General features: G+C 40.3%; 1 protein-coding gene across 3 annotated transcripts in view; it reads left to right on the forward strand.

Moving 5' to 3' along the window:
- Positions 1-27,574, forward strand: part of SPNS1 (sphingolipid transporter 1 (putative)) — a 1,475,635-nt gene that overhangs the window by 1,340,783 nt on the left and 107,278 nt on the right. For all 3 annotated transcript variants that reach the window (XM_044075481.1, XM_044075480.1, XM_044075482.1), the window contains one exon: positions 23,326-23,497. In XM_044075481.1, the coding sequence (XP_043931416.1) occupies positions 23,326-23,497 (172 nt within the window). The remainder of the gene's footprint in view (positions 1-23,325; positions 23,498-27,574) is intronic.

The raw sequence follows: 27,574 nt of genomic DNA on the forward strand, positions 1-27,574 counted from the left end.
TCATAAAATCATCCAAGGCAAATTTTGAGAGAAAAATCGCCAAGGACTCAAAAGACAATCATAAGGCCTTCTTTAGCTATGTTAGAAACCTAGGAGGAAACTCCCAGATATGCTCAAAATTAGTTCAAAATGATGTGAAGATTACGAACCTACACACATTGCCAATATACTGGCTGACAGGTTCAGTGCAAACTTCTCCCCTTCCCCAAAATGAGAGATATCTATACCAGAGGATCCCAGCCTCCCAAACATCTCCAACGCGCAGGTGAGGACTGCTCTCTCCAAGGCAAAAAACACAGGAACCATGGGACCGGATGGTGTCCCCGGCTATGTGCTCCACGAACTCAATGAGGAATTAAACCCGCAGTTAGGACAGCTGTTTAATCTTAGCCTCACCTCAGGATACGTACCCAAGGAGTGGCGCACGGCGACTGTGGTCCCACTTCACAAGGGCGGTGCCTCCACCGACCCTGGGAATTACCATCCCATTAGCTTGACAAGCCTTATCTGCAAAGCCATGGAGAGGATCATAATGGAACTCATAAATAAAGACATAGGGAACTTGCAGACTTTGGATCCAATCCAGTTTGGCTTTGTCAAAGGCAGCTCATGCCTTTTAAACTTGGCTGACTTTTTCGAAACAGTCACCAAGGCCATTGATGAGGGTAAAGCAGTTCATACAGCCTACCTCGACCTGGCAAAGGCCTTCGACACAATACCCCACTCAGGTATCATCGAAAAACTCATCAGCTTGAATGTAAACCCATACATCACAAGATGGGTTGCAAACTGGCTAAGTGACAGAACCCACAGAGTCAGAGTTGCTGGCGCCATGTCAAACTCAAAGCCTGTCACAAGTGGTGTCCCACAGGGCTCAGTCCTGGGACCACTCTTGTTCGGCATCTACTTTTCTGAAGTACAAGCAAACACAGGAGGGTTATGGCTGACAAAGTTTGCAGATGACTGCAAACTGGGCGCCATAGTCGAAAACACATCTGACACAGATATCCTTCAGAAGGGCCTCACAGAAATGGATAACTGGTGCCAGAGCCATGGCCTAAAGTTAAACGCCAAGAAATGCATAGTCATACCCTTCGGGAAAAACAAGGTTACCCCTAGCTACCATATAGGTGGCAATCCACTGAGCACAGAAGAAGTCATCAGGGATCTGAGGACCCAGGTTGACAGTAACCTTTCGTTTGACACTCATGTTGCCAAAGTAGTTAGGAAAACCTTCTACATTGCCCACCTGATCATGAAGAAATTCACATCTAGATCTAGGGAGGTCATCGTCCCCCTGTACTCATCACTCATTAGACCTATGATTGAGTACAATGCCCCATTCGAATGTATCTGACCCGACACCTGCAGCAGCTGGAAAGGCCCCAAAAGTTCCTCACCAAAAGGATAAAGGGTCTCAAAAATATGTCTTATGCTGCCCGACTGAAAGAACTCCAGCTCTATTCAGTCGGATACCGCTTGCTCAGAGGTGACCTGTGCCTGACATATAAGGCCATGTCAAACCCAGATTTGATGAATATGCTTCACCTCAAAAATCTAGATCCCTCAGAACCACAAGGGCGGAGACTTAAACCTTGACACGGTTATTAATAGAACGTGCTGGAGGGACAGATTCATCACCCAGAGACTCCCTATGCTGTGGAACAAAATCCCGGTAAATGTGAGGCAGAGCACCTCGCTGGCCTTGTTCAAGAGGAATCTTGACCAATGGATGGGAGATCGCAGATATACCCCAGGGATTACTTCAGTGTCACTGCTTGACAGAGGCACAGCAAAATAATAGGCATAGTTTTCTTCAAACTAAAGGGGTGGCGAAAGCCACATAACTATGGGCTAGGCTTATAAATGCCCTTGGGCAGATAGCCTAGTATGAACCTATGAACCTATGAACCTAAGTACTAAAAGTGGGAGACAGCAAAGTGTTTGTGGAAAATGATTACTCAGTGTACACCAGACAGAAAAAGAGCAAATGTATTCCACTATTCAGGAAATGTTGAGATGCAGTTGTGAGATTCAAACTGCTGTACCCAGCTGTCTTCAAGGTATTCTTCTCTGCAGAGACAAAATGATTTTTTGAGGAAGTACATGTTAAAGAGGAAATACAAAAGTTTGTCCAACATAAAGTAAGCTTTGAAACAGAAGGCGATTCTGCTTCTTGTTTTTCTGGTAATAAGGAGCAGAGAGGGACTGTACCTGTGAAACCTTTTCAAACTCTTAAACAGAAAATGTTGGAGAGAAGGAAGGCAGCACAAGTGTTGACCAGAAGAATCAAGAGTACGGTGGAAGTGAAGCAGAGACAGGATTTCTGAGATGAATAGTAATAAAACCAATAACTTAATATAGGATTGTAGTGCAATAATTACATTTGTGAAATATGACAGAACAAGAAAATCTGGAAATATTGGACTTTTTCAGAATTTGTTGGATTTGTATGGGACTTTAAAGCAATATGCTCTACTTCATGTCATTAATGTTCGGAAAAGTGCTAAATAGTACTAATTTTGTGGTATTTGATTTTCTTTACATGCTATAAAGTTTTTTTCAGTTATTTTTAAGTGTAATGGGGATTGTAAACAGGTGCTGCTGTGTTTTTCTTTCTCCCTTTTTCTTGCTCAGTGTTAAGAAACGTGGACACTGGAATATAAAAAAAGTGTGGTTAAAAAGCATGATAAAAGAACATGTTTTTCTCATTCTTGCATAGGGGAATGACTGGATTAAATATCTTAGATTGATTTAGCAAGTAAATGAAAAAGAACAATGAATATTATAAGGCTTTTTTCCTAGCAAATACATGTATGCTCAGTAACAAATCTGCAGCTGGTCTTCATATTTTCATGGAAACAATCTGATAAAGAGAAACTAGCTACCTGGTTCTCGTGTCCCCATGGAGACAATCTGATTAAGAGAAATTAGCTATAGTCTGGTGCAGAGTGATTGACAGAAGAAAGAAAAAGAGAAAAGAGAGACTGGCTAAGGGATAATGTTCTCTGCAAGCATTTAGGGTTTTCCCAAGGTATATAATGTTCTCTGAAAGCATTCAGGGGATTTCCCAAGGTAGCTGATGTTATCTGAATGCATTTAGGGGTTTTCCTAGCTGGGAGAGCAAAAAAGATAAGCATTTAGGGGTTTTCCTAGCTGGGAGAGCAAAAAAGATAAGACAAAACCAGTTAGCACTTAGTAGAAGCACAAGCTGTACCATGTGTCTTAGCATGGATAACCTTTCTTTTAGGTTAGCTTAAGTCTGTTAGTTTGGGATTTTTGTTCCTATTAGGAGAGTGCAACAGCAGTATTTGAAGGTGCACATATTTTATGTGTTAGTATTAGTTTCATAGGTTTTAGGGGAGTATTGGGGTGTGGGTTTTTTTTTTTTTTTGTTAGAGGGCTTTCAGTAAAACAAAGTTTTATAAAATGTGACATAGGCTCAAATGGATATGACAAGAAACAACTGTATAAAAGTTCAACCTGACAAACTGTATATGCATATAACACAAAAGTTGGAACTAGTCATTTAACAAGAAAGGTGTTTTACATAAAAAGTGGGAATAATAACTTTTTAATACAGTGATGCTTTCTGTAATGTCGTAAATGCAAATGGCCTCACAGGTAAATACAGAAAAAAAAGAGTAGTGAACTATGTTAAAAAATGTAGAATGCAAATTGCTATGTTACAGGAGACGCACTTAAAAAGAACTGAACGTATGAATTTGACAACAAAAGATTTTCAGGATGGTTATTCAGTGGAATACCTGGGACAAAGGAAAATAGGAGTACTTGTATTAATTACAAGAGGAGCTTCAATAGTGAAAGAAAAAGATAGACAAGATAATAATTGCAAATTTGTAGTACTAAGGGGCTACTGACAAGGGAGGAGGATTACACTGGCACATACTTACATTCCACCTAAAACTACTGTATTGGTTCTGGGGAAATCAGTTTTCAGCAAGGAATATTACTTATAGGTGGGGATGGAATTTGATTTGCAGCACTGAAGATGTTTCTGGGAGGCCCAGAAGGGAAAATATAAAAGAGGAGGATAGAATTTTGAAGAAATGAAAATATTTGGCGTGGAAGATTGTGATTCAGTCTTAGGAGTTCCAGGTGAATTTACATATTCCCCAAGATATAAAAACTGGGATAGGGTAGACAGAATTTATATTTTAGAAGAACATGTGCATTTAAGTGAAGGTCTTGATATGTACCGAATAACTGTTTCAGATCATGCACCAATAATAGCTAAAATAAAAGCACAGGGTAATGAAATAAAAATGAGATATTGGCTCATTCCCATGTCTCTATTTGAAAAGAGAGGAATTTAAGAAATGGGTAGTGGAGGTTATTCAGGAGCTGTTAGAGAGGATAGAAATTTCTTCAGAAAATATAGCTAGGGAGTGGGATAAAATTAAGGTGGAGTTTAAAAATGGGGTGGAAATAAAAGAATGGGCACTATGATTAAGAAGTAACAAGAATTATTTAGAGGTACTGACAAAAATTAAGTATTGCAGAATACGGGGAATCTCACAGACCAAGAAGAGGATCACCTGCAGAGTGCTAGACAGAAAATAAGGGATTACCTCAATAATGTGCATGAGCTTAGAAAGTTTGCTGTTAAGCAACTGTTTTTGATAACACTAGAGCACAAGAACTTTTAACACAATGACTCAATCAACAAAAAGTAGAAAAGGTTGTCACAAAACTTAGGGAGTCTATAAGAAGGAAGGTAACAAGAGATCCTGCAGAGTTATTAGAAATACTTTGGAAAGTCTGTGAGAGTCTCTATAAAGCAGAGAAATATGAAAATCATTATGAGATACAAATGGAAATATTTATGGAAGAATTAAGTATGCCAAGGTTAGAGGTAGATGAGGCTCAATTAATAATGGTGAGGATAGGAGGAGATGAGATAAAAATCACAATGTGTAATCAATCGACAGGAAAAATCCTTAGGAATAGATGGTATTCCTATGGAAGTTTAGAAGCCAGGAGAAAAAAAATGTATAAAGATCTGGAACGTTTTGTTTAACAGTATTTTAAGAGGATGAGAAGTACCAATGTCCTTGAAGAAAGCAATATTCACTGTAATACCTAAAGAGGGTCCATCAGATTAATTTAATTACTAAACCATGGTTATAAAATGTTCATGTCTATAATGGCTAAAAGAATGGCAAAAGTAATGCCAAAACTGATAGATATGGATCATGTGGTTTTGTGGAGGACAGGCAAACATTTGACAATGTTAACAAAACATTGATGATCCAGAGGGAAGCAGAATGTATGATAATATCATTGTTGTTGGTGGGTCTTGACGCAGAGAAAGCATTTGACAGAGTAAGCTGGGACTTTATGAGCAGGGCAGTGGGAGCATTTGCATTTCCTGAAAAAAATATAAAGTTGATTAGGAGGATATGTGAGGTATTGGAGATGAAAATTAAAGTGGGCGGGGTTGTCTCTGATTTGCTTGAGCAGAGGAACCAGGCAGGAGTGAATGTTTCTCCTTTATTATTTGCATTATATTTAGAACCAGTGGCAAAAAAAATAAGGGGCTGAGAAATTGAAGGATATAATTGGTATGATAGTCAAGAAAAGCTGGCTTTATTTGCAGATGTTATTTTATACCTGACAAAACCAGAAAAAGACAGTACAGTGCTCTGGAACATTTTGAGAGAGTTTCAGATCTTTTCGGGATGCAAAATTAAAGAAGCGAAAACAAAGGCAATGTAGTAAATTATGTACCGACACAATAATTGGTTCAGGAATATCCATATTTATGGGGACATAATAAAATGAAATATTTAGGAGTATGGATTACAAATGATTCTAGTGTGGCAGCTAAGGATATGTGGGAAGAGACTAAACAAAAGATAATACAAAACTGAGAAAATGGAAGGGTTGTTATATGGATATGGATAATAAGATATTAGCAGTTAAAATGTTTTTAGTCCCTTTAGTCTAATACACAGGTCAGGCATATTTTTATCAACCAGAGTAGTTTTGGATAGCAATTAATAAAGAACTGAAGGACTTTGTCCAGGAGGGAAAGACGGCAAGAATTAAGTGGGATAAGCTGATTCTTCCAGTAGAACAGGGTGGATTGGGATTGCCCAATTTGAAGGGGTATTTAGGATTTTTGCCTGCAAATGTTTGCATAGATATTTCTATACCCTAAGTAGACTCCAGAGAATGTTTCCTCATGCAGACAGCACATGTTCGAGGTGTGAAGGGGAAGAAAGAGGTAATTGGGAACATATTTTCTGGGAGTGCATTGAACTGGCAGACTTTAATGATTCCCTGCGGGATGCACTGTCGGAGATGCTGGGTTGGGGGGATTGGTCTGAAGAGGGAGCTAAGTTTTCTGAGCTATGATAGAGACTCTGAATAGCCTAGGCATGGTAAGGCCTTGCTTTGTCTAATAATGGTGGCTGCCAAAAAAGCATTTAATAGAAAATGGAAATCAAAATCTAAACCAACTATACTTGAAGTAGTGAATATAGTAACAGAAATGCAACAACTGAAATTGAGATCTTTAGAAAAGGGTAGGAGCAAACTACCTAGGAAAAATGGGAACTCTGGGAGCAGTACATACAAGGGAGGAATGAGATTTAAAAGGTGGCAGGACTTAAATGAGCTATGTAATGTTTGAAAAAGATTGGGTAGATTATAAGTGATGTATAATGTTTGCAACTGGGAATGTGTCAGTATGGTTTGTAATGTAAAATGCTTGAAACTAAAATTGTGTCAGTGTGGTTTTTCATTTATATAAATGTATGGTTACCTGTGTAGTAAGTGATGGTTTAATAAAGATGTTTCTTGTTTAAAAAAGGCAGGAATTGAATAATTTATGTAACGTTGCTTAGGTTATATGATATATAGCAATATATGTGAAGTAAAATGTCTGTTGTATTAATTGTAGCGTAATCACTTTTATATGAATGCAAATTTGCCTGTGTCACAAGTGATAATTCAGTAATGGTGTTTGAAAAGAAGTGCCTTATCCTTAGCTTCTGTAACATTCTCTAGAACAATTTTAAAGAAGACTGTTACTGAGGCCTCTATTACATGAGTGAGAGACAACTAAGACTAGTACTTTGGTTTGCTGACCTTGTTTCCACAGAGCTCAACAACGCTTGGTGTCTTTACCTGTGCTCCTCAAGTGGTTTGCTTGCATCCAGTGCCATCCAGGCAAAGCTAAGTACTTCTGATTGAAATATTGCACTTCTTTAATTTATTTAAGTCAGTCTCTGCTGCTGTTTTGAATTACTTGTGCATCGAACTGTAATCTCGATTGAAAAAGTGCATTTTCTTGCACTGCTCTTTCTGTTGGATTGTTTGCTTGAAGTTGCCTTCTAAAGGGCTGGCTAGCTAGCTGTTTGTTTGTGGAAGCAGTACACTGGTGGTAGTCTATTACTTGTTTTTAAATTAGGAACACTGAGGTTGCTCATCTAGTGGCAGTAGGTGATTGCCTGGAATATCTTGAGTTGGGAATCACACAAAAGGGCTCTAAGTGTAGTCATTTTATTGGCCAGTTTATTTTATCATTGCCTGTATAAATTTGGTGCGCTTTACACCGCTCTATGCTTATTTCCAGAGTTCAGAAATGCATGGAGCCCTCTCGTGCCTGTGTTCCTCAAGTGATGTACTTGTATCCAATGCCATTCAGGCAAAGCTAAATACTTCTGTTTGAAATATTGCACTTCCTTAATTTATTTAAGCAAATCACTGCTGCTATTTTGAGATATTTGTTCATCAAACTGAAATCTTGTTTCTTTTGGACTGTCTGTCTTGCAGTTGCTTTCTAAAGGGCTGTCTAGGTAGTTGTTGTAAGTTTGTTTATGGTAGCATTGCACTTGTAGGAATCTTTTACTGTTTTTACATTAAGAGGACTGGGATTACTCACCTAGTGGCAGTAGGTGCTTGCCTGGACTATCTGAGTTAGGAAAAACACAGAAGGACTCTAAGTGTAATCGTTTTATTGGCTAGAGGGGTTAATTGTCACTTCACTTTTTTTTTTTCAGTGCCTGTATAAATTCAGAGCATTTGCGCTGAGCATAGGAGCAGTTAGCAGTGCCCTATATAGAGAGACAAACATCTCAAAAGCAAACTTTTCCCTATAAAAGTACCCATAAAACTGTACCCTGCAATCCAGTGAGTATAGAGCAACTGTCTTGCACACTGACAAGCATTGAGCAGCTAGCTTGGGCGTTGAGTAGCACTTTCATTAAAATTTAGCATTATATAGCTTGGTCTAATCTCCAAATGCAAAAAGCACCCTTAGCAGCCTTCTGTTAAACCCCCTTACGCCACACACTTAGATCACCTTTTAAAAGACCTGACAGCATGGATATGCAATTTTGCAGCTACTCCGCAGCCAGCTTGGGTGGATATGGGTATCTTGAGACAATGTAGCAATTGTCTAATGTTCACTGAAACCACTTAATTCTTAAAGTAACAGATACAGTATGCATGAGGTGTACATACATAATGTCATTGGAGACTAAACTTTCACATACAAGCACATATAATATAAGCCAGGTTGTCAGAATCATACACACTGCACCCACCACACATAGTATGCAACAGGCTCAAATAGAACAACATGCTAAAGCACTTAAATGTAATATTCACCAAAGACCTCCTAGACTTTCCATCTGCAGAGATTATCCTTAGCAAACCCAAAAGCAGTCAGCAAAAACAACTTACAGCCACACTCAATGGAGCCCAAATACAAAATCTATAAGGCAAGCAAACACACTTCCCAAGACTCTAGTCATAGGGAACGCCCTATTCACTAGGCTGAACAAAGAGAAGTTAACCGTTAGTTGCGTATCTGCAACTGTGATCTGCCAAGTTACTCACACACTCAAGTCATTGCATCATAGGTACCAGTACAGTTCAGTCGTAGACCATGTAGGTGTAGATGACCTGAAACATACCTCCCGAGAATATATGAAGACAGACACATTATGGATTTCTCAGACTGTGTGACTCAGGCTGATATGTGCCCAACATTAAGTTGCATTCGACATTCACCAAGGATGATCCCACAATATGATAAAAAGATGTTTGACTTTAACAGTTGGCTTAGTTTCTGGTGTCATTCTAGGGGATCCAGTATTTGTCAGCATGAGAGGACATGGTGAACAGACCATGTTGCTTTGCCAAGGATGGTCTGTACCTGTCCCCTCTAGGCTTTCAAGTATTAGCTAAAACTTTTATCCTCCCCATAGAATTGTTTTAGGCAGTGCCAAATTGACAAACCTACTGATATAGTAAAATCATCTCAATGGAACCGTAAAGTGTTACTGGTCAATGCCAGGAGCGTAAACAGGTATTTCCTCTCATCAAGCCCTCCTCACCTTGGAAAATGTAGACATCTGTGTAGTTACTGAGACATGGTTTAAAGCTACAGAGAGTACCCCGGCAGAGCAAGTTTTTCAGTGCCTTCCACACATTTCAGACTAGATGCCGCACAGACAGGAGCTAAAGGTGGAGGATTTTCTGTCTGTCTCAGTAACAAGCATACCTGTAAGCTGATTGAACAGGATGACACTCTGGAGTTTCTCCACATGCAGATCACCACAGACAAAATCCCATACCATGTCCTAGCAAGCTATAGGACAAGCTTAATTTCCCACAAAACCCATAGCTCATACTTAGACCTATAGGAAACACTCATCATCCAACCAAGCACCTTACTCATGGGGGACTTTAATCACCCTTGTGTAGACTGGCAGTCCTATGTGGCCTCCAATTTGCAGGATCAGAGATTTCTGGACTTTGTAAACACAAACACCCTTGGCCAGATAGTGCATGTGATCCGACATATTGGAGCTGGTACTCACAAATATGGAATAACTCTGCACCATCCCAAATGTCATGCCCTCCCTAGTTAATTGTGATCACAAAGCTGTCTCCCTCAAAATAGAAATCTGTTTGTTAACCCCAGTACACCCTGTAACAGAAACTACTCCATAGCAAACTACTGTTTATTTACTTATAGCTTGTCAAAATTCAGTGCGCCTCCAAACCCAGAAAGCACAACATTTTGTTCACTGAAACTCTGTACAAACATGTCAGTGACTTGTAGAGGCTGCTGTATGTACCAGAAGTAATCCCAAAAACAAATTCTGAAAACAAATCGCTCTGGTGGAATCCTAAATTAAACAGGTTATATAACAAAAGGAAAAAACGTCATAGCTAAAACTAGGAATTGTAACTCCCAAAAGAAAAATAAGAACTTTCTAATCAAACTAAATAGAAATTTAAGAGGGCTTATTAAGACCCAGAAACCCAGTTCTGAGGTCAAGATAGTCTCTTAGATCAAAGACGACCATAAGGCTTTCTATAGCTATGTCAGAAATCTCAAAAGACAACATGCAGTAGTGTGCCGAATTGGTGGTAAATGGTGCCTAACTCACTGAGCCGGGTGATGTAATGAATCTGTTGGCTGACAAATACAGCTCCAAGTTTACCTCCTGTTCACCCCCAAAATCCTCACCTCCCACCCCCGAGAATATATCTTCAAACATAACTCAGCAAATATAAATAGGGAGCAGGTCCTGGCTGCACTCTCTAAGGCCAAGAACACAGTCTCAATGTGGGCCCTGATAATATTCCAGGATGACTACTAAGTAGCCTAAAATAATATTTATCTTATTATTTTATTTACATTTGTTTACTAAGAAAGTCCAACTGGGCCAGAAGCCCATTTTCAGCAGAGGCCCAGGGAGAAAAGCACCGCAGAAATATAAGCAATATATAATAATTATATAGTACAATAGTATACATATAGTAAGATGCAGAATACACTTCTTCTAGTTAGTCTATACAAAGTAGTATTCAATACAGTTTTCTAGTAGATACTGGTTCAAAATAGAAAAAACACAAGCATTTCAGTGAAGGTCACTGTGAGAAAATAAAATTAGTAGTGTGTACATATTAAATAATAGTTATGAACAAATTAGATTTCCTTTATATTTTTTTTTGAGTAGTAATAAACACTGAGGAGAGGGAGAAAATGAGGTAAGGAGTTGACAGTGTGTTGAAAGAGTTGTAGTTATCTTGTCAGTCAGGTTTGGCTCAGGAGCAATACCAGTTCTTAGATGTTCAAATAGTAGTTGCTTGAAACTAGTAGATTCAGGTGTGTTTTGGATGGTGTGGGCTAGAGAGTTCCATAATTTGGCTATTTGATTTGAGAATAAGGCTTTACCGTAAATGTTGTCAGCTTTGTTTACAGTGAGAAAGTTTCTGTCTGTAGATCTTAGACTTTGTGGGCATGAGTAGGGAACAACAAGTTCCTTGAGGGATGGGCAACTGTCAGGATGGAAGATAATGAAATGTGTGAATTTAAGTTGGTAGAGATGAAGATTAGGTACCTCGAACCAATTTGTGTAGAGCAATACAATGGTGGGTTTGGTGGGGAAGGTTGGCTGCGAAACTGGCTGTTTTGTTGTAGCAAATTTCCAATTTGGTTAAGTCTGATTTTTTTTAAGTTGGTAAAGAGGGGGAAAGAATGTAGGAGCGTAGAGAGAAGGAAGGTTTTGGATATGGCTAGTCTAATATTGTCAATGAGGAATGGCTTGCTTCTGTACAATGAGCCAAGTTTGATGTGAACTTTCTTAATTGTGATGGCTGTGTGTCGGTCAGATCTGAGTTTGTTGTCTATTGTCACGCCAAAGAGTTTTGTATGCTCAACCTGGCTGGATGACTGTTGTTTGCTGAGAGAATGGTGAAAGGAGGGGTGATCAGTGATTGTTTGCTACTGGTAAATTGCATTAACTGTGTATTTTTAGTGTTGAGGATTAGTTGTTATTTATTTAGATATGTTTCTATATCATTAAAAGCTTGTTGGGCTACTATTTGCAGGTCTGGTAAGGTATCTGCTGAGCAGATTAAAGTTGAATCATCTGCATACTGAACTTCTTTAGCGTGTCTTGTGGATGAGGCTAGATCTTTAGAGAAGATGATGAAAAGAAGAGGTCCTAGTATGGACCCTTGGGGGACTCCAATCAAGACAGGCAGAAGTGGTGAGAGTTCGGATTTCCATTGTACTGCTTGTTGTCTGTCAGAAAGATAGCTTAGGAGCCAGGAGAGGGAAGTCTTTGACAGGTTTAGTGAGGCAAGAGTACTAAGGAGTTTCTGATAGGAGACAGTGTCAAATGCTTTTGACATGTCTAGGAAGATTGATGCTACTTGCTGGTTTGAATTTCTCAGTTGGTTGATGGTGTTAGAGAAATTAATTAGGACTGTGGTGATGCTGTGTTTTGGTCTGAAACCGTGCTGGGAGGGAGAGATAAGCTTGTGAGATAGCAGGTATTGTAATAATTGAGCATGTATACATTTTTCCAGAATTTTGACACGGGGGAAAGGACTTCTGTGGGTCTGTAACTGTTTAATTCTGTTGATTTTCCTTCTTTATGTAGAAGGGTAATATAGGAAATTTTCCATAATTTTGGAACTTATTGTTGTGTTATAGACCTATTTACCAGAATGGAGATAGGCAGAGCTATGGCATCGGCTGAAAGTTTGAGGTACTCATTGGAGAGTTGGTCAGCTGCTAAGGAAGAAGATTTCAGTTTTTTCAGCATTGTTCTTATGGTGTTAGTTAGGGCAGGTTTGAGGTCAAAAGAGTTATTGTTAGTTTCCACATTAAGTGGAAGAGGCGGTGGGGTGGAATTGTTCCCTGTAACTAAGGAGAGGATGGTGTTTATAAAGTAGGTGTTGATTTGTGAGGCAATACTCATGCTTTGGTTATTGGATGTTGGTTCTGGGGTTGTAGCTTTACCTGGGTGGAGGAGTGAGTTAATTAAAAAAATAAATATAATATGCTACCCTGGCATTGTTAACAAACTTATGGAACTAGGCATAAACCATAACATTCTGGAACCCAGGAAATTAGGATCGTTGAGACCACCTCCATAAAGATGCTGGTCACCAGTGGAGTCCATAGAGCTTCTTGCTGGGCCCACTCCTCTTTGGCATCTACTTCTCAGAAGTCAAAGCCAATGTCAAAGGCCTCTGGCTGACAAAGTTCACAGATGAGTGCACACTAAGAGTAGTTATAGAACCCCCCCCCCCCCCAAGACACTGACAACTTACAAGAGGTGCTAACACAGATACATGATTGGTGCTAAATCCATGGCTTAAAACTCAATGCCAAGAAATGCACAACAGTACCTTTTGGAAAGTCAGCCACCCTGGGAAACTACACCATCAATAAATCACCCCTGAGAGTAGACTCTGTAGTCAGTGATTTGAGAACGCATGTAGATAGCAAATTGGCCCAACATGTCCAAGGCAGTAAGGAAATCATTGTATGTCACTGAACTTGTAAACAAGAGCATGGCATCTAGGTCCAGGGAAGTCATATTCGGCACTTATTAGACCTATCACTGAGTATAATGCCTCCTTTGGTATGTACTTAACCAGAAACATGCAACAACTGGAATGTCTGCAAAGGTTCCTCACAAAAAAATACAGGGCCTAAACATAAAGTTCTCTATTGATCACTTCAAAGCCCTATCTCTGTACTTTGTTTCCTACAGATTACTGAGAGACGAGCATCCTGCTCTGATGAACGATTTGCATATACATGAAATGAACAACATCAGAACTTCTAGATCTAAGGACCCAAACTTTGCTTGCAGCATAAATAGGACATGTTAGAAAGAAATGTATCTCAGAGAATTCCCACTCCCTGGAATAGACTCCCCATCAACATGAAACAGAGTCCCTCCCTAACCCTATTCAAGCATAACCTGGACCATTGGATGGAAAATCATAAATTCACCCCTGGTCTGGCTCCCATGTCTTTAATGGATGGAGGCAGACAGTAAATCATGGCCTAATTAATATACCCCTCATATATAATGTCCAAGATACAATTGCTCGTGGCACACATTTGGGTTGCGGAGCTAGGTTTATAAAACCCTAGTGGTAATTAGCCTAGTACAAACCTATGAAAAATTGACACACACTCCCTGTGAGCCAGCCACTATGGCAATTTGGAAGCTGCCACTTCATCTAGGAGAATTTGAGTCATGTGCACTTTCATTGGTTAATGTTCTTTAAGGAAAGAGTTTTAGTTAGGATGAATTTGCCTTTTCTGCCAAAAGTCGTGACTTAACAGGAATATTAATAATTTAGTTTTTCTTTCAGTTTTACTATAACTGTGAGGAGTATCTGATGTACTGCATGGCTGTCTATTGCCAGATGCAATACTACTCAACAGAACCAAGTCCTTCTGGAAATATTCTCAGTTGTTTGTTTCCTGTGATACCAGATCTTTTGGACAGAGGGTTAAAACAATTTTACCAGCTTACTGTCACAGTAAATTGAATTATGTTAGGTTGTGCTTAATATTGCTTGTGGTTCTAAAGCTAATTCTGTTAAAACTATGGTTGCCTCCATAGGTTTCTTAAAAAAAATAGTGTTTTAATGACATTTGTACAGGTGTTGCTTGGCCATCAGTAAATAGTTTTGCAAAACATTGTAAACTAAATATGATCTTCAAGTCAAGAACAACTTTTGGAACGCTGTCTTCAGGAGTATGATTGCCAAGGGTTCATCCGATAAGAGTTTAATCTTGTGTCCTTTCATTTATAGACAATGACCCCACTCCTGTCACATACACAAGTTATGTACTTACCATAATGACAAAAAAACAAACCGTCCTCAAAGATGTAATAAGCACAAATCCAGATGAAAATGCATCAGTCCAAGGCAGTAGAATAAGGGAAACAGTTTTAATTTAGCACTTTTTGTCTAAACGGTGTTAGACTTCTTCAGCGTAAAACCTACTGAACACCATATGACATTTAAATACTAGTCACATGACAGCTAGTAACATTGCATGATCATAGGTGAATACTAGGTTAACAGCCCTGAAGGGCTATTTTAAACTTAGGTAACAACTCAGTGTCAAAATCAAATTCTTTACCTTGTGTTTATAAGGTGAAAACATTGACCATTGTGCCACACCCACCCTCAAATATCTTTAAATACATTTAGAGTCAGTGAATAAAAACACAGTTGTTTTAAAACACAATGGTAAAAAGCACATTTACACAAAATACACTGTTAAAACAAGCTTTTTTCTTACCACAAAATAGCAGCCCTCATCTTTAATAAATGGTGGATTTTAATTGAATCATTTAATCCTGGAAACACTGTTGCATTAAATTTAGTCTGCCAGAAAAGTTCACATTCACATGTGAGTTTTGCAATCACAACCCTTCAGGGGCTTTACTACCTTTTCCAGGGTAGATACTGCTTGGTACTGATTAAATGTATTTAAATATATTTGGTCTTGTGAAATTTTTACCAGCTGTCATTACTTTTTTAGTGTTTAAATGTCTTGTGGTGGTCAGCTTCATTCTGAAGCAGTCTAGGATTGTTTAGATAAAAGCGCTAAAATAAAATTGTGTTTGCCTTATTCTACTTCCTTGGGCTGACATGTTTTCATCAGCGTTTGCTATAATGATAGATCTGTATGAGTGGCACCATCCTCTGTAATGGACTTGCCTGTCTTCCCTTGCCTTGGCCAGATAGTTTCTATATCTTACATGTAAATAATTATTTTTCCTTGGCTCTGCTTTCTTATAATTAGAGAAATAAGCTATATGGTGTGTTATGTAGTTTTAAATTGCTGCTGTTGGAAATGGGGTACAATGAGTCCATACATATCTAGGAAGGCTTTTAACAATGTCGAGTAAGTTAGTGGACTGCACCAAAGGAGACAGATGTGGCTATCACCACTGTGAAGTTGTTTGCATATGTAAAATAGTATGTACTTTGTGGAACAAAGGTAAATGCACAGACACAAATTGTCAATTCAGGCACCAACAGATTGAAAAAAAATCATCTATTTGTATGCATTATTGGAGGGGCATAACAGGTTCTGAAGAAGTCTTAATTCATGCTGTAAAAGATGAAAGCACTTAATCCTGGATGTTCGTCATAGTCAGTGTTGTAGTACTGATTCTTGGGTCTTCCTGCCATGCAGAAGCCCACGACCGGCCAAATTTCCAGAGTTTTTGCATTATCCCTAGCAGACAGATGTCCGTGTAGAAGAGGGGGTATCCATCAGCACTATCTTCATTTTTTTGTATCCATGCAGTCCTATGCACTACCATGTTTTACCAAGCACTCACAATCAGTCAGTTGGCTCATTTTCTCCACAGTTTCTTACTGCCTTCTTTTAGATAAGTACCACATTAGGGAAAATTTTCTTCTGATTAATATTTAAAAATGACAGTAACTACTTGAAGTGGTGTGGGAAACAAATTCTGCACAAAGACTTTCATTCCTTTTGTCTGTTTTGTTTGGGGCCTCAGCACAGAGATTCTGGTTGTCAGAATTGTGCTTGGTTTTGAGCTAAGACTCTCCAGTTGCTGCTGTTTTTGGTGAATGTTATGGTAAGTACATAATTTTCATTTTTCATACACCATTTTGATCCAGATCTGTTCCTTAATAAATTCATTCATCTGTTTTCTTCTTTAGGCAGAATCCTGGGGAGAGAGGGCCCTTCTTATTTACAACTTGCACCACCAGCTTAGTTTTTATGTAAAAAGGGTACATAAGATTGTGAAGATGTATTTGTTGTTCATCTGTTTTGCACCAGGTAGAGTAGGCATGGCAATCCCCAAGCAGATGCTTGCTAACTGCTCTGTATTATTATTATTTTTTTGTCAGTCTAGCTGACCACTCATTGGCAGGTTTGGATATGTCTGCTTTGGCCTTCTGAGCCATGTCCGTTTGACCTGTCTGCCTGCTTCCTCTTATGTAATTTTTTTTTTTTATTACTTCTTGGGTTTTTCTTCTCAGCTACTTCTATGCAGAGGATTCTTCAAAGCAAGGTATGATAGATGTATTAGAGCTTACCACATCATTTCATATGTGAGAAGGCCGTCTGCAGTGGGAACTTGTTGATTTCTCTACAAGTCTTCCTATTTTGAATGGTTCTTTGACTGGTTTTATCATGTGCTTTGTTAAGTATTGCACTTTTATAATTATAGACCCTTCACTAGTGTTAATGTCTTTCATGCGCAATTTCAGATTCAATGGGAGCTTAACAAGAAAACAAAGAGCTGGGCATGCTTTCCCGGCCTAGTCCAGTGATACTGCTGTGTGCATCTCTGAGAGTATGCCTTAAGCATGGGAGTTGTTATTCATTGAAACCTCATGCCAAGAGAAGGCTCTCAGGAAGGAGACCCCAGCTGCTAGTCATGACAGAGGACCACTTGAAGATCATTTGATATATTCAGCACTCAAATGTCTTTAATTTTTTGGTAGTATGTTTAGTTAGTTGTGTGTTGAATCTTGAACTCATTCTGATACAGTAATTTGCGCAATATTTGGTTTTGAGAAAGACAGTGTCTTCCCCATTGGGGAGGCAAGTGATGCTAAGGGAATTTAAAGCTTTTATAGAAAGTACAGTTGTGTACACTTACCATGAATGTAGATGTCATTCCATTTGGCTTATCTGCTTGCACGTAGCCCTCAGTCGGCCTGATTAACAAAGTCTTGGGTCCTGCATCGGCTGCTGTCCCTTCTTCCATGACGTCAGGTCGTCAGAGGTGTAAAACATGCAGCCGACGCCATGACATCAGTTTTTCTTGCCCCAGATGTCAGGTGCCCCCCTAATGGGGAGCAATTAAATATAAAAGTACAATGACATACCTCCAACAAAAAAGCAAATACACCAAAAAGGCTTTTAAGCATAGTAAAGGAAAGTAGAGGTATAGCCAAAAGAAGTTAGGGGGCTGGAGGGAGGGTAACCAGGACTGCAACAGTGAATACGCTCGAACATCTACATTTATGGTAAGTGTACACAACTGTACTATGTGCTTCATGTTTCACTGTTGCAGTCATTACATTTGGGTAGATTCCCAAAGCTGTGGTTGGGAGGAGGAATTTAGATAGCATTAGGACCAGCTGTAAGGCCCTACAAGACTTCAGTGGCAAAGCCAGCTCTGGATTTAGAGAAAATTGGCAAATGGTAATGCTTTGTGAAAGTATGTACAGAACTCCAGGTAGCAGCTTCTTGTATGTCCCTGGTAGGGACGCCTCTGAGAAAGGCTGTAGAGGTAGATGCAGCCCTGGTGGAGTGAGGTCTGATCCCTTGGGGGATAGGTTTTCCATGGTGCTTATAGCAGAAATGAATGCAGTAGCCTATCCATTTAGAAATGGTTTGCTTTGAAATAGCCTTCCCCTCTGCCCCTGCAGCAAATGCTACCAGCAGTTGTTCAGAGTTCCTTTGAGGTTTAGTCCTGTCCAAGTAGAATCTCAGTTGTCTGTGCACATCTAAGGAATGCAATACCCGTTCCCCTTTGTTCTGTGGGTTGGGAAAGAAGGTTGGCAAATGAATGGGACTGATTGAGTGCCACACTGGATACCACCTCTGGCATGAAGGATGGATTGGTTCTGAGGGACATGAAAGATGATGAAAGGCTCCACTGCCATAAGGGCCTGTAATTCAGATACCCTTCTAACTGAAGTGATTGCTAAAAGGAAAGCTGTTTTCCAAGAAAGAAAGTTTAAGTCTGCAGTAGCAACTGGTTCGAAAGGATGTAGAGTGAGTTTCTCCAAAACAAAGTTAATGTCCCAAGCTGGTGTTGGAGCTCTCCTGGGTGGTCTTACATTTTTGGCCCCTCTGAGGAATTGTTTGAGAAGTGGATAAGAGAAGAGAGAGGGTTCTGTGTTATAATGAGCTGAAATGGCTGAGGCATGGATTTTAATGGAGGAAAAAGACAGGCCCTTGTGAAGCATCTCAGTTAAGTATTGTAAAATCTGAGGTAAATTGGGTGCTGCTGTGCTCATCCCTTGAGATTGGTTACAGGCACAGAATATTTTCCATTTTTCAGCATAGGATTTTCTAGTGCTAGGCCTCCTTGCGTCTAAAATGATATCCATCACAGGTTTACTGAAGGATGGTAAAGGAGAGATTTTGTAATTAGCCAGGCTGCAAGGTTCAGTGGTAGAAGATGAGGGTGCAGAATCTGGTTCTCGTGTTGAGACAACAGGGAAGGAATCTGAGGCAGGTGCCATGGGGCTAACCGTAACAAACTGCACAGGAGGGGGTACCAGTGTTGGCGTGGCCATTATGGAGCAATCAAAATCATCCTTCGTTTGTCCTGTTTAATTTTTAGTAGTACTTTGGAGAGCAGAGGGGGGAAGACATAGACTGATAGGTTTTCTAGGTGAAGGACAGAGCATCCATTTTCCAGGCTTGTTTGTGGGGAGTCCTTGTGCAAAATTTGTCCAATTGGTAGTTCTGGGGAGAGGCAAACGGGTCTATATCTGGGCTCCTCCATTTGCTTGTCAACATGTTGAAAATCCTTGGTTCCAATTGTCACTCGTGTGGGTCCATGAGGTTTCTGCTTAGTCCGCCTGCCAGTGTATTTAACTTTCCTGGCAGGAATTGAGCTTGTAGGTGCACTTGGTAGCTCAAGGCTGTGTTCCTTAATGCCATGCCTAGTCTGCATAGGGGGTAAGAATGTGTACCCCCCTGCTTGTTTATGTACCACATAACAGTAGTGTTGTCTGTCTTTACCATTAGTTGTCCTGGAAGAATGTGGTCATTGAAGGCCGTCAGAGCATTCTGTACAGCTAACATTTCTTTTTGATTGATATGCAGGTCCATTTGCCCTGAATGCACTTCCCTGCCAGGTGAGCCCCCATTGCATAGTCTGATGCATCTGTTGTTAGGGTCTGGGTGGCAGGGGGTGGTGTGAAAGGGAGTCCCTTGTTTTGGTAGCAGGCCTCTGCCCACCAAAGGAACTCTAGGCATAGGCAAGGTATGACAGGAATCATTGCTTCTAGATCCTGAGAATGTTGACACCATAGGCTTTTTAGATACCACTGTAGTTTCCTCATATGCAGTCTTGCATATGGAATTAGAAGAATGCAGGAGGCCGTGAACCCCAAGAATTGCAGGATTTGTCTTGCAGATAGCAGGGTCTTTGTGGCCATTTGTTTGTAGTAGGTTGTCAAATGAATTAGTTTATCTGGCGTGAGGTAGGCCATCTGGGAAGTTGTATTCAACCTTGTTCCCAGGAATATAATTTGTTGACAGGGTACCAGGTGTGATTTCTTTTTGTTTATGGTGTTCCCCAGACAAGTTAGAACCCTTTGTACAAAGGCCAGGTGATTCAAAAGTATGTCCTGGCTTTCTGCCTGAATTAGACAATCGTCCAGGTATGGGTATATTTGAATATTTCTTTGCCTGCAAAATGCAGTAACTGGAGCTAGGCACTTTGTGAATACCCTGGGTGCAGTAGATAAGCCAAAGGGCATTGCAGAGAACTGATAGTGTGTGTAGCCTGCTTTGAAGTGTGGGTATCTTCTGCAAGATTCCCTGATTGCGATGTGCAGGTATGCTTCTTTTAAATCTAGTGTTGCCAACCAGGCATCTTTGCCTAGCATAGGAAGTAATTGTTGAAGAGTCAGCATCTTGAATTTTGGAATCTCCAAAAGGTGTTTAGAGTAGACAAGTCCAGGATAGGACGCCATGAATTGTCTTTTCTGGGTACCAGGAAAAGTCTCAAGTAGAATCCTTGTCCCTTTTCCTCTCCTGGTACCAGTTGAATAGCCCCCATGCTTAAGAGAGAAACTACTTGTTTTTGGGCCTCTGCACACTGATTTGGGGGTAGGCCCGGCCACCTGCTTGGTGTTGGCAATGTGTGGAAGTGAAATCTGTATCCCTGGGACACTATATTTAAAACCCATTTGTCCTGGGTAATGAGTTCCCAGTTTTTTGCATGAAGAGCAATCTTTTCCCCCAAAGGGGCAGCCAGTTGATAAGTGCTTGGAAATTTTAAAAGGAAGTCATTGGGACAATTTACCATGGGGAGGCGAGTCTTAGTACTCCCAGATTTGGAAGTGGAGCCTCCCCCACTGCTTAGTCCTGTGTGTCCCCTGGGACTGAAACCTGAGATTTTTGCTGTGTCTGGGTTTGGCATGAGAAGACCTGGAAGGGGCTGGAAAGGACCAGTTCTTAGAAGGCCAGTGCCTACAAAATCTAGGAGGCTGAACTTGTAAGAAATCTTTAGCAGTTTGCATAGATTTAGCTTTATCTTCCATCTTTTTAAGAACTTCAACCTTGTTGCCAAACAGGCGGTCCTGATTTAAGGGAGCATCCAACAATTTAGCTTTAACATGATCAGGCAAAGATTGCTCCTTAAGCCAAGCATGCCTTCTGAGCACAGACCCAGTAACAGCGGCCCTGCGAGAGGCCTCTAATGAATCAAAACCACATTGCAAAGTATGTTTTCCAACTTGTTCAGCAGAATGCATTAAATCCTGTAATTCTTTATTTTCCACACAGTCAGGAATCAACATCATTTTCTGTTTAAGCAATCCAATGACATGTTGCTGATACTTTAACATATGAAACTGGCAGTTTAAAGCCCTAATGGTCAAGGTTGAAGAAGTGTAAACCTTCTTACCCCATCTATCCAGCGCCCTGGAGTCTCTATCAGAAGGGGTAGGATTTTTAGCAGTAGAAGCCTTAATGCCCTTGGGCTCCTGTGAAATAGTCTCTGGGTCCGCAATAGGATTTTTAAAAAGAAACTTGTGTGACTCAGGAACCCTGTAGTATCTGTCTGGTTTTCTGGGAGCAGGAGGCAAGGAATCAGGGGCCAAACTAGATTCCGAAAAAGCATCATCAACAATGTCTAGTACAGGAGGAATAACTAAAGGCCTATGCTGAGGTAGGAGTAAGAAATCCCTAAGCCTTTTTTTTTAATCAGAAAAATCCTGGCTTTCCCAGTGGAAATGCTCCCTTAGAGTACGTAAGGTTTCCCCAAAATAAAAATCCTCTGGAGGGGAAGCAGAGGGGATGGAGTCCTTTGCATCAGAATCCTCATAAGTAGATAAGGGCAAATCCAGATCATCAGAAGAATCAGAAAAAACAGAATCCTGGTCAGAAGATTCATAAATCACTTCAGTCCTAGGCCTCTTAGAAAGAGGGGGGGGGGGGTTTGGCTACCCCTGATTAGAGTTATTAGAACTTCAGCCATTCTTATCATTTGTTTTTTAGGCATAGAGGCCTGAGCATGTGGCCTGGGCTTCAGTTTTTTAGGCATGGTTCGAGATTTAGGCCTAAGAGAAGAAGGAGGCGTCGGTTTAATACGCAAGTCTGTAGGCCTGAATACACCCTCAGAAGCCAGTGCCTGCACAGCGGCTCTGGACCCATCAAGGTAGAGACATCCGCGAGTTCCATAGTTGAAGCATCTCACGGCATACCAGACTCCGAATAGGTCTCAGTAGAGGCCTGCGAATCAGAAGTAGCGGGTATCAGTAGCTGCAAAAGCACCTCACTGAGTACCGGCGAACTAGTGACTGGCTTAGGGGAAGCATCGTCGGCAGTTTTGGACCTCGGCAGCCTGTCTCTGTCTTTATCTTTGCGTTTTTTTTCGGAATCCCGGTAGTCGGATGGCTAACTGACGACATTTCTGGATAATTAAACCGAGAACCGAAATATTTAGAGGCGAAAATATACCAACGACGGATAGTGCACTGATTAAATAAAGCACAAAACTGACAGCAAGGTACGTCGTGGTCAGGGCTTAGGCAAGGAATACAGTACGAATGAAAATCTTTGAGGTATTTGCTTTCCACAAGTAATGCAATTAACTTTTACTGACATCGGTAAGGAGCAAGAAAAAGTTTCCCCAACGGTGTACTTAACTTTAGTTGAAGAGTTTGGTTCTGAAACTCGAAAATGAAAATTTCATGAGTCGGCTGACCGGTACTTGCGAACTGCTTCTGCTTCAGGCACCGCACGGCAAGAAAAACTGATGTAATGGCTTCGGCTGAATGTTTTATACCCCTGACGACCTGACGTCATGGAAGAAGGGACAACAACAGACGCAGGACCCAAGACTTTGTTAATCAGGCCAACTGAGGGCTACCTGCAAGCAGATAACCCAAATGTAATGACTGCAACAGTGAAACACGAAGAACATCAAAGTAACTGTGCTGTGCTTAGTTACAGGAGAGGACAGGAACCTTCTAGTGGAATATATGTAATTGTGAACCATGAACTCAATACAGTGCAGCTATTAAAAAGTGAATGCTAGCATTAGTCACGAGACAGATATGCACAGTACCAGTAGTGATTAGTGAAAATTATCTAATTAAAGATGACTGACTAGGCTTTAATTGTGATTATAATTTTAAAAGGCATCTTAAATGATCAGGAAAGTCACAAAATATTCAGTGTTGTTTTTGTTACTTGTGAGGATAGTAGTTAGCTTTAAAAGCATTGATTTTTCTGTAGTTTTACTGGAATGTTCTCTTTTATTTCAGATCTCAGACAGCATCCGTCGCAGAAAACCTGCTTCCTTCCTTTGGGAATTCCGCAGCCTAGAATATGCCCTCATGTTGTGCTCCTTTGTTGGAGTCATTGGTGGAGGATTCTTCTTGGGCACAGCTATCTTCATTGAGAGTGACCGCAGCAAAGCAGAGTATTACTCTGGAGGTAACCAGTTCATTTTGGCTTGCTAGTTTACTTTCCTTTCCTTTTCTTAAAGACATATTTTGCCTTATTAATACATCAGTTCCATGTTTGGCCAGATGCAATACAGAAAAAAGTGATTATACAATTTAAATACAAAAATCACTGCACTTCTGTTTTCAGCTGTCCTTAATGATTCACTGAGATTTGTTCACCTTTGCTCCTACAGTACAGTAAGCAGATCAGTATACTCTGAGATAGTGCAGCAAGTCTGCTGTTCTTCAGAGTTTGATGCAGTAATTAGTTACAAAATTATAACTGTGCTGCAAAGACAGGATAGCTTGCATGTGTGGACAGACTAATGATTTTCTGCTAATTTTCTTAGTCAGGACTAAGCTTGAATTGTGTACTCCTTTTGCTTCCTGTAACATGTACTGTAAAAAGAAAAATGTGTGTTATATCTAGCTGCTAACAACCTTCTCAGAGAAGTGTGCCCATCCTGTTTATGTGCAACTTCTGTTAAAAAATTATTTTTTCAGATGCAAGATCCTATCTCTAAGTTGGTTTTGATTTATAATTTAAGTGGTAGTTCAGCCAGATATAATATTACCTAAAAAACTAAAGTGATTTTAATTTCACATATTGAGAAATACCAATCACAACAACCATGTGTTTTGTAAATAATAAAAACTGATTTGATGTATCTGGTTTTGTACGTCTTTCATGCACAACTAGGCAGTTATAAATGTTTATATGAGCCTAACTTCTGCAAATATTGGTTTTTCTGGTGCTACCTGCTCCTGTGGCTTTTGTACATCTGGTATGAACAACATACATCCTTTTTAATTGCAAGCCTAACACTGAAAAGTGACGTGTTAGTTTCACATTTAAAGCTTTCTTATACTGTTAAATCCTCCCTCTTTCCCTTAGTGCTCTACAAGAAGACTTTCATCTCTAGATCTCTCTCTTGATATCTTTTGTTACACTAGAAAACAGTTTCATCAGGGAAATGGATCCAGGCTACGTTTATTTTGGTGTATTTTTTTTTTACTTCAAAATACCTGTAAGTTGCCATTTATTTCATTTTAACATTTCTACTTCAGTTATGATGCCAATTTTAGGTCTGACTTTATTGATTGATTGATTGAGTGATTGATTGTAAAATGAGTCTTTGCAGTTTCCTGTGTAGCTCTTAGAGGAATTATAGTCTTTTTCTTGGAAGATGGCAACCAAACCCCTGAGGCCTTGCCCAACTGTCCCAGCTTGGTGGCAACCAAGCAATTTGTTGTCCACCTTCCAGCAATGCTGGCTGGCATGTGGTGCAAGTGAATAAGTACAGTAATTTCCAGTGAATATACAATCCCATTCCACATTTCACCTCAATCCAGTGTGTCCTGTTGCCTAGATGTTTCACATCCATCAGAGTAGTGGGGCAAGAAGAGAGTCTTGAAGAGCCTTCTGTACAAAGGAGCCATCCATGGTGTCCCACCAGATCAGAAGGGGCTAGGTCACTGCTCTTAAGTTCCTTTTGGTACCAATGAAAACAAAGGACCTCTAGCGCATTCTAGACTTGAGTGGCCTAAAATCAGTTAATTCCAAAACAAAATGTTTGCATGGTTACTGTGCAGTCCTTTCCTAGTCTCCCAGAAGTTGACTGGGTAAGCTTTTTTCACAACAGTATAGCTAAGGAATCTGTCTGTACTTCTTGATAGTTGTTTGTGAAGAACCAAACAGGGCTTTGTCTGTACTGATGAGGGCCTGTGCCTTGGAGATTTTGCAAAACGAGCTAATGGCTACCAAGAACCACATTTTAAAAGCGAGTCTCTTTAGATCCTTCACACCTGCCAGTTTCGATGGACAGATCTGTCTATCATAAGCTTCAGGTACCAGGTAGAGGAGGATTTCTTGAAAGGTAGGCAAACTTGCTAAACCACTTACCAGAACTGCTTACCATCCAGTTGTGGGCCACTCTTTACCATTTGCATGGTTATAATATGCCAGGATATAAGAAACATGCACCTTTATTGCAAATCATACGGCTGTGTGAGGTTGATGTGATCCACCTCTAAGCAGACAGACTTGAGTGTTTTATAGGATGTCAGTCCAAACGAGCAAAGAATTTGTTGTAGTTAGAAGAAAGAGTATGACAAGTTGAATGCTTCCTGGTGATTTCAGATATCTTTGAAACTACAAACAGGACATCCAGTGGGAGCATGTGATGTAAATATCACGTTTGGCCCTGAATTGTTTAGCAGATTGTCACACCAGTTGAGGGTGTCTTCCTTGGCTTGCACTGACATTGTTTTCTGTAATTATGGACCTGAGAGCCCCAAACCACGTCATTCATACCAGCAAGGAGCAACAGTGATCTGGTCTTTCTTCTTTCAGTTTTGCTGTAGGTTACAGAATAAAACAGTACAGTGGTAAGGCACACAAGAATTTTCCCTGGACAAGAGAGAGCGCGTGTGTGTGTTCACTCTTCTCTCTTTACCGTGATGGACAAAGTAAAACAAATTATGGTTCATGTTTCCTTATTTGGTGATAAGGATGATCTCTGGAGTGCTCTGCTCCTGGTAGATCCTGACTGGATAGAATTCATGAGTCATAACCTCCATCAGAGGACATGATCTGTGGCTCAGGGAGTCCATCAGCATATTCTTTTACCCTGGGATGTTAATATTTGTTAAGGTGATATACCTGTATGCATTTCACTGCCAGAACTACATACATTGCACTGAGCATATGAGTGCATGCTGCCCTACTTGTTTGAGTATCACACCATGACTTGCTTGTCTGACCAGAAAAGGAGGAGCTTATCCTAACTTCCACCGATGAGCATTTAGAGCAAGGAGCACCGCCAGATTATGTGGAGCTTCCTCTCATGGAGTTTCAGTTCTGCCTTTACCATTGAAAGAGCTAAGTAAAGGTCCCCAACTCACTGGTCCTGGTTCCTCGCTCTTGAACTAAACTACCATCCTACTCATGAATGCACAATCTAATACATCTCTTCATTTCAACTAAAACTTGCCTTGGTAAAAAGCAATAATAAGATATTAAAAACTGCTTTCTAAAAAAAAAAGACACTAAGGTAAAATCTCCAAATAAATAGTAATACCTACCTAGATTGAGTTCTGTAGGCAGGAAAACAAACTCAGCCTTTCTGATTTTCTGTATATTTAACCATACCCATGCAACCAGGGTCTTGAAATCGAAGGGAAAGGTCCTATTCTACCTTTGAAACCTACACCTGGGACCTCCTAATCCTGGCCCCCCCAGCACAGTCCAGTCCCCTGCTCCGCAAATTTCCCGCCCAGCCCCGGCTCCGCGCCTAACCACTTCTGCCCCCATATCCCCCCCTACCCCTACCTATCTACTCCTATTATACATCTAGCTCCATCCCACCTCCCCTCCCTTCAATGCAGTCCTCCGTGCCTCCTCCTCCTCACTTCACACACCACCACCATCCCCCCAAACTTAGCATGCCCTCCAAATTCCTCCCTACCAAACTACCACTTACTACTCACCATGGGAAAAACCATTCCTTTATCACTTCACTAACTCTACTCTCTTCACCTAGCATTTTTTATTTTCGCTTATACCAAACACTATTACTTTAAGCATTTCCTTCTTCTAGCATGTATATACTTTTATGTTTACTATTATATTAACCCTTCTTCCTTTACTTCCTCTTACTGCAAAATCAAAATCTCTAGGCCTTTATCCAAACCAACCAACCCTCCAACTAAATATAATAATAAAAATAAATCTAACTCTACTCTAAATAACAAAAAAAAAGAAATAAAATCCATAAATTACATGTTCACATTCACAATATCACATGCCCCATCACACAGGCCACCCACCACTCAACTACCCCACCTCCCTACTACCTCCTCCCTCAATACCTCTCTCCTCCTCCCACCCTCACCTACAACAATGTAACACACAATGTACATTACATGCATCTACACATAGCCAACATCCCTGTGACATCAGAACTCTGTTGTGAACATGAACAAATTGAAACAATAAACTCACTGAAAACTTCCTCCACCTAAATATAATAATAAAATATCCTCAATAACCAAAAAGGGTGGGGAA

Source organism: Protopterus annectens, chromosome 6.part1, assembly GCF_019279795.1.
Source record: "Protopterus annectens isolate FY-2018-M chromosome 6.part1, PAN1.0, whole genome shotgun sequence".
Taxonomy (NCBI): Eukaryota; Metazoa; Chordata; order Ceratodontiformes; family Protopteridae; genus Protopterus; species Protopterus annectens.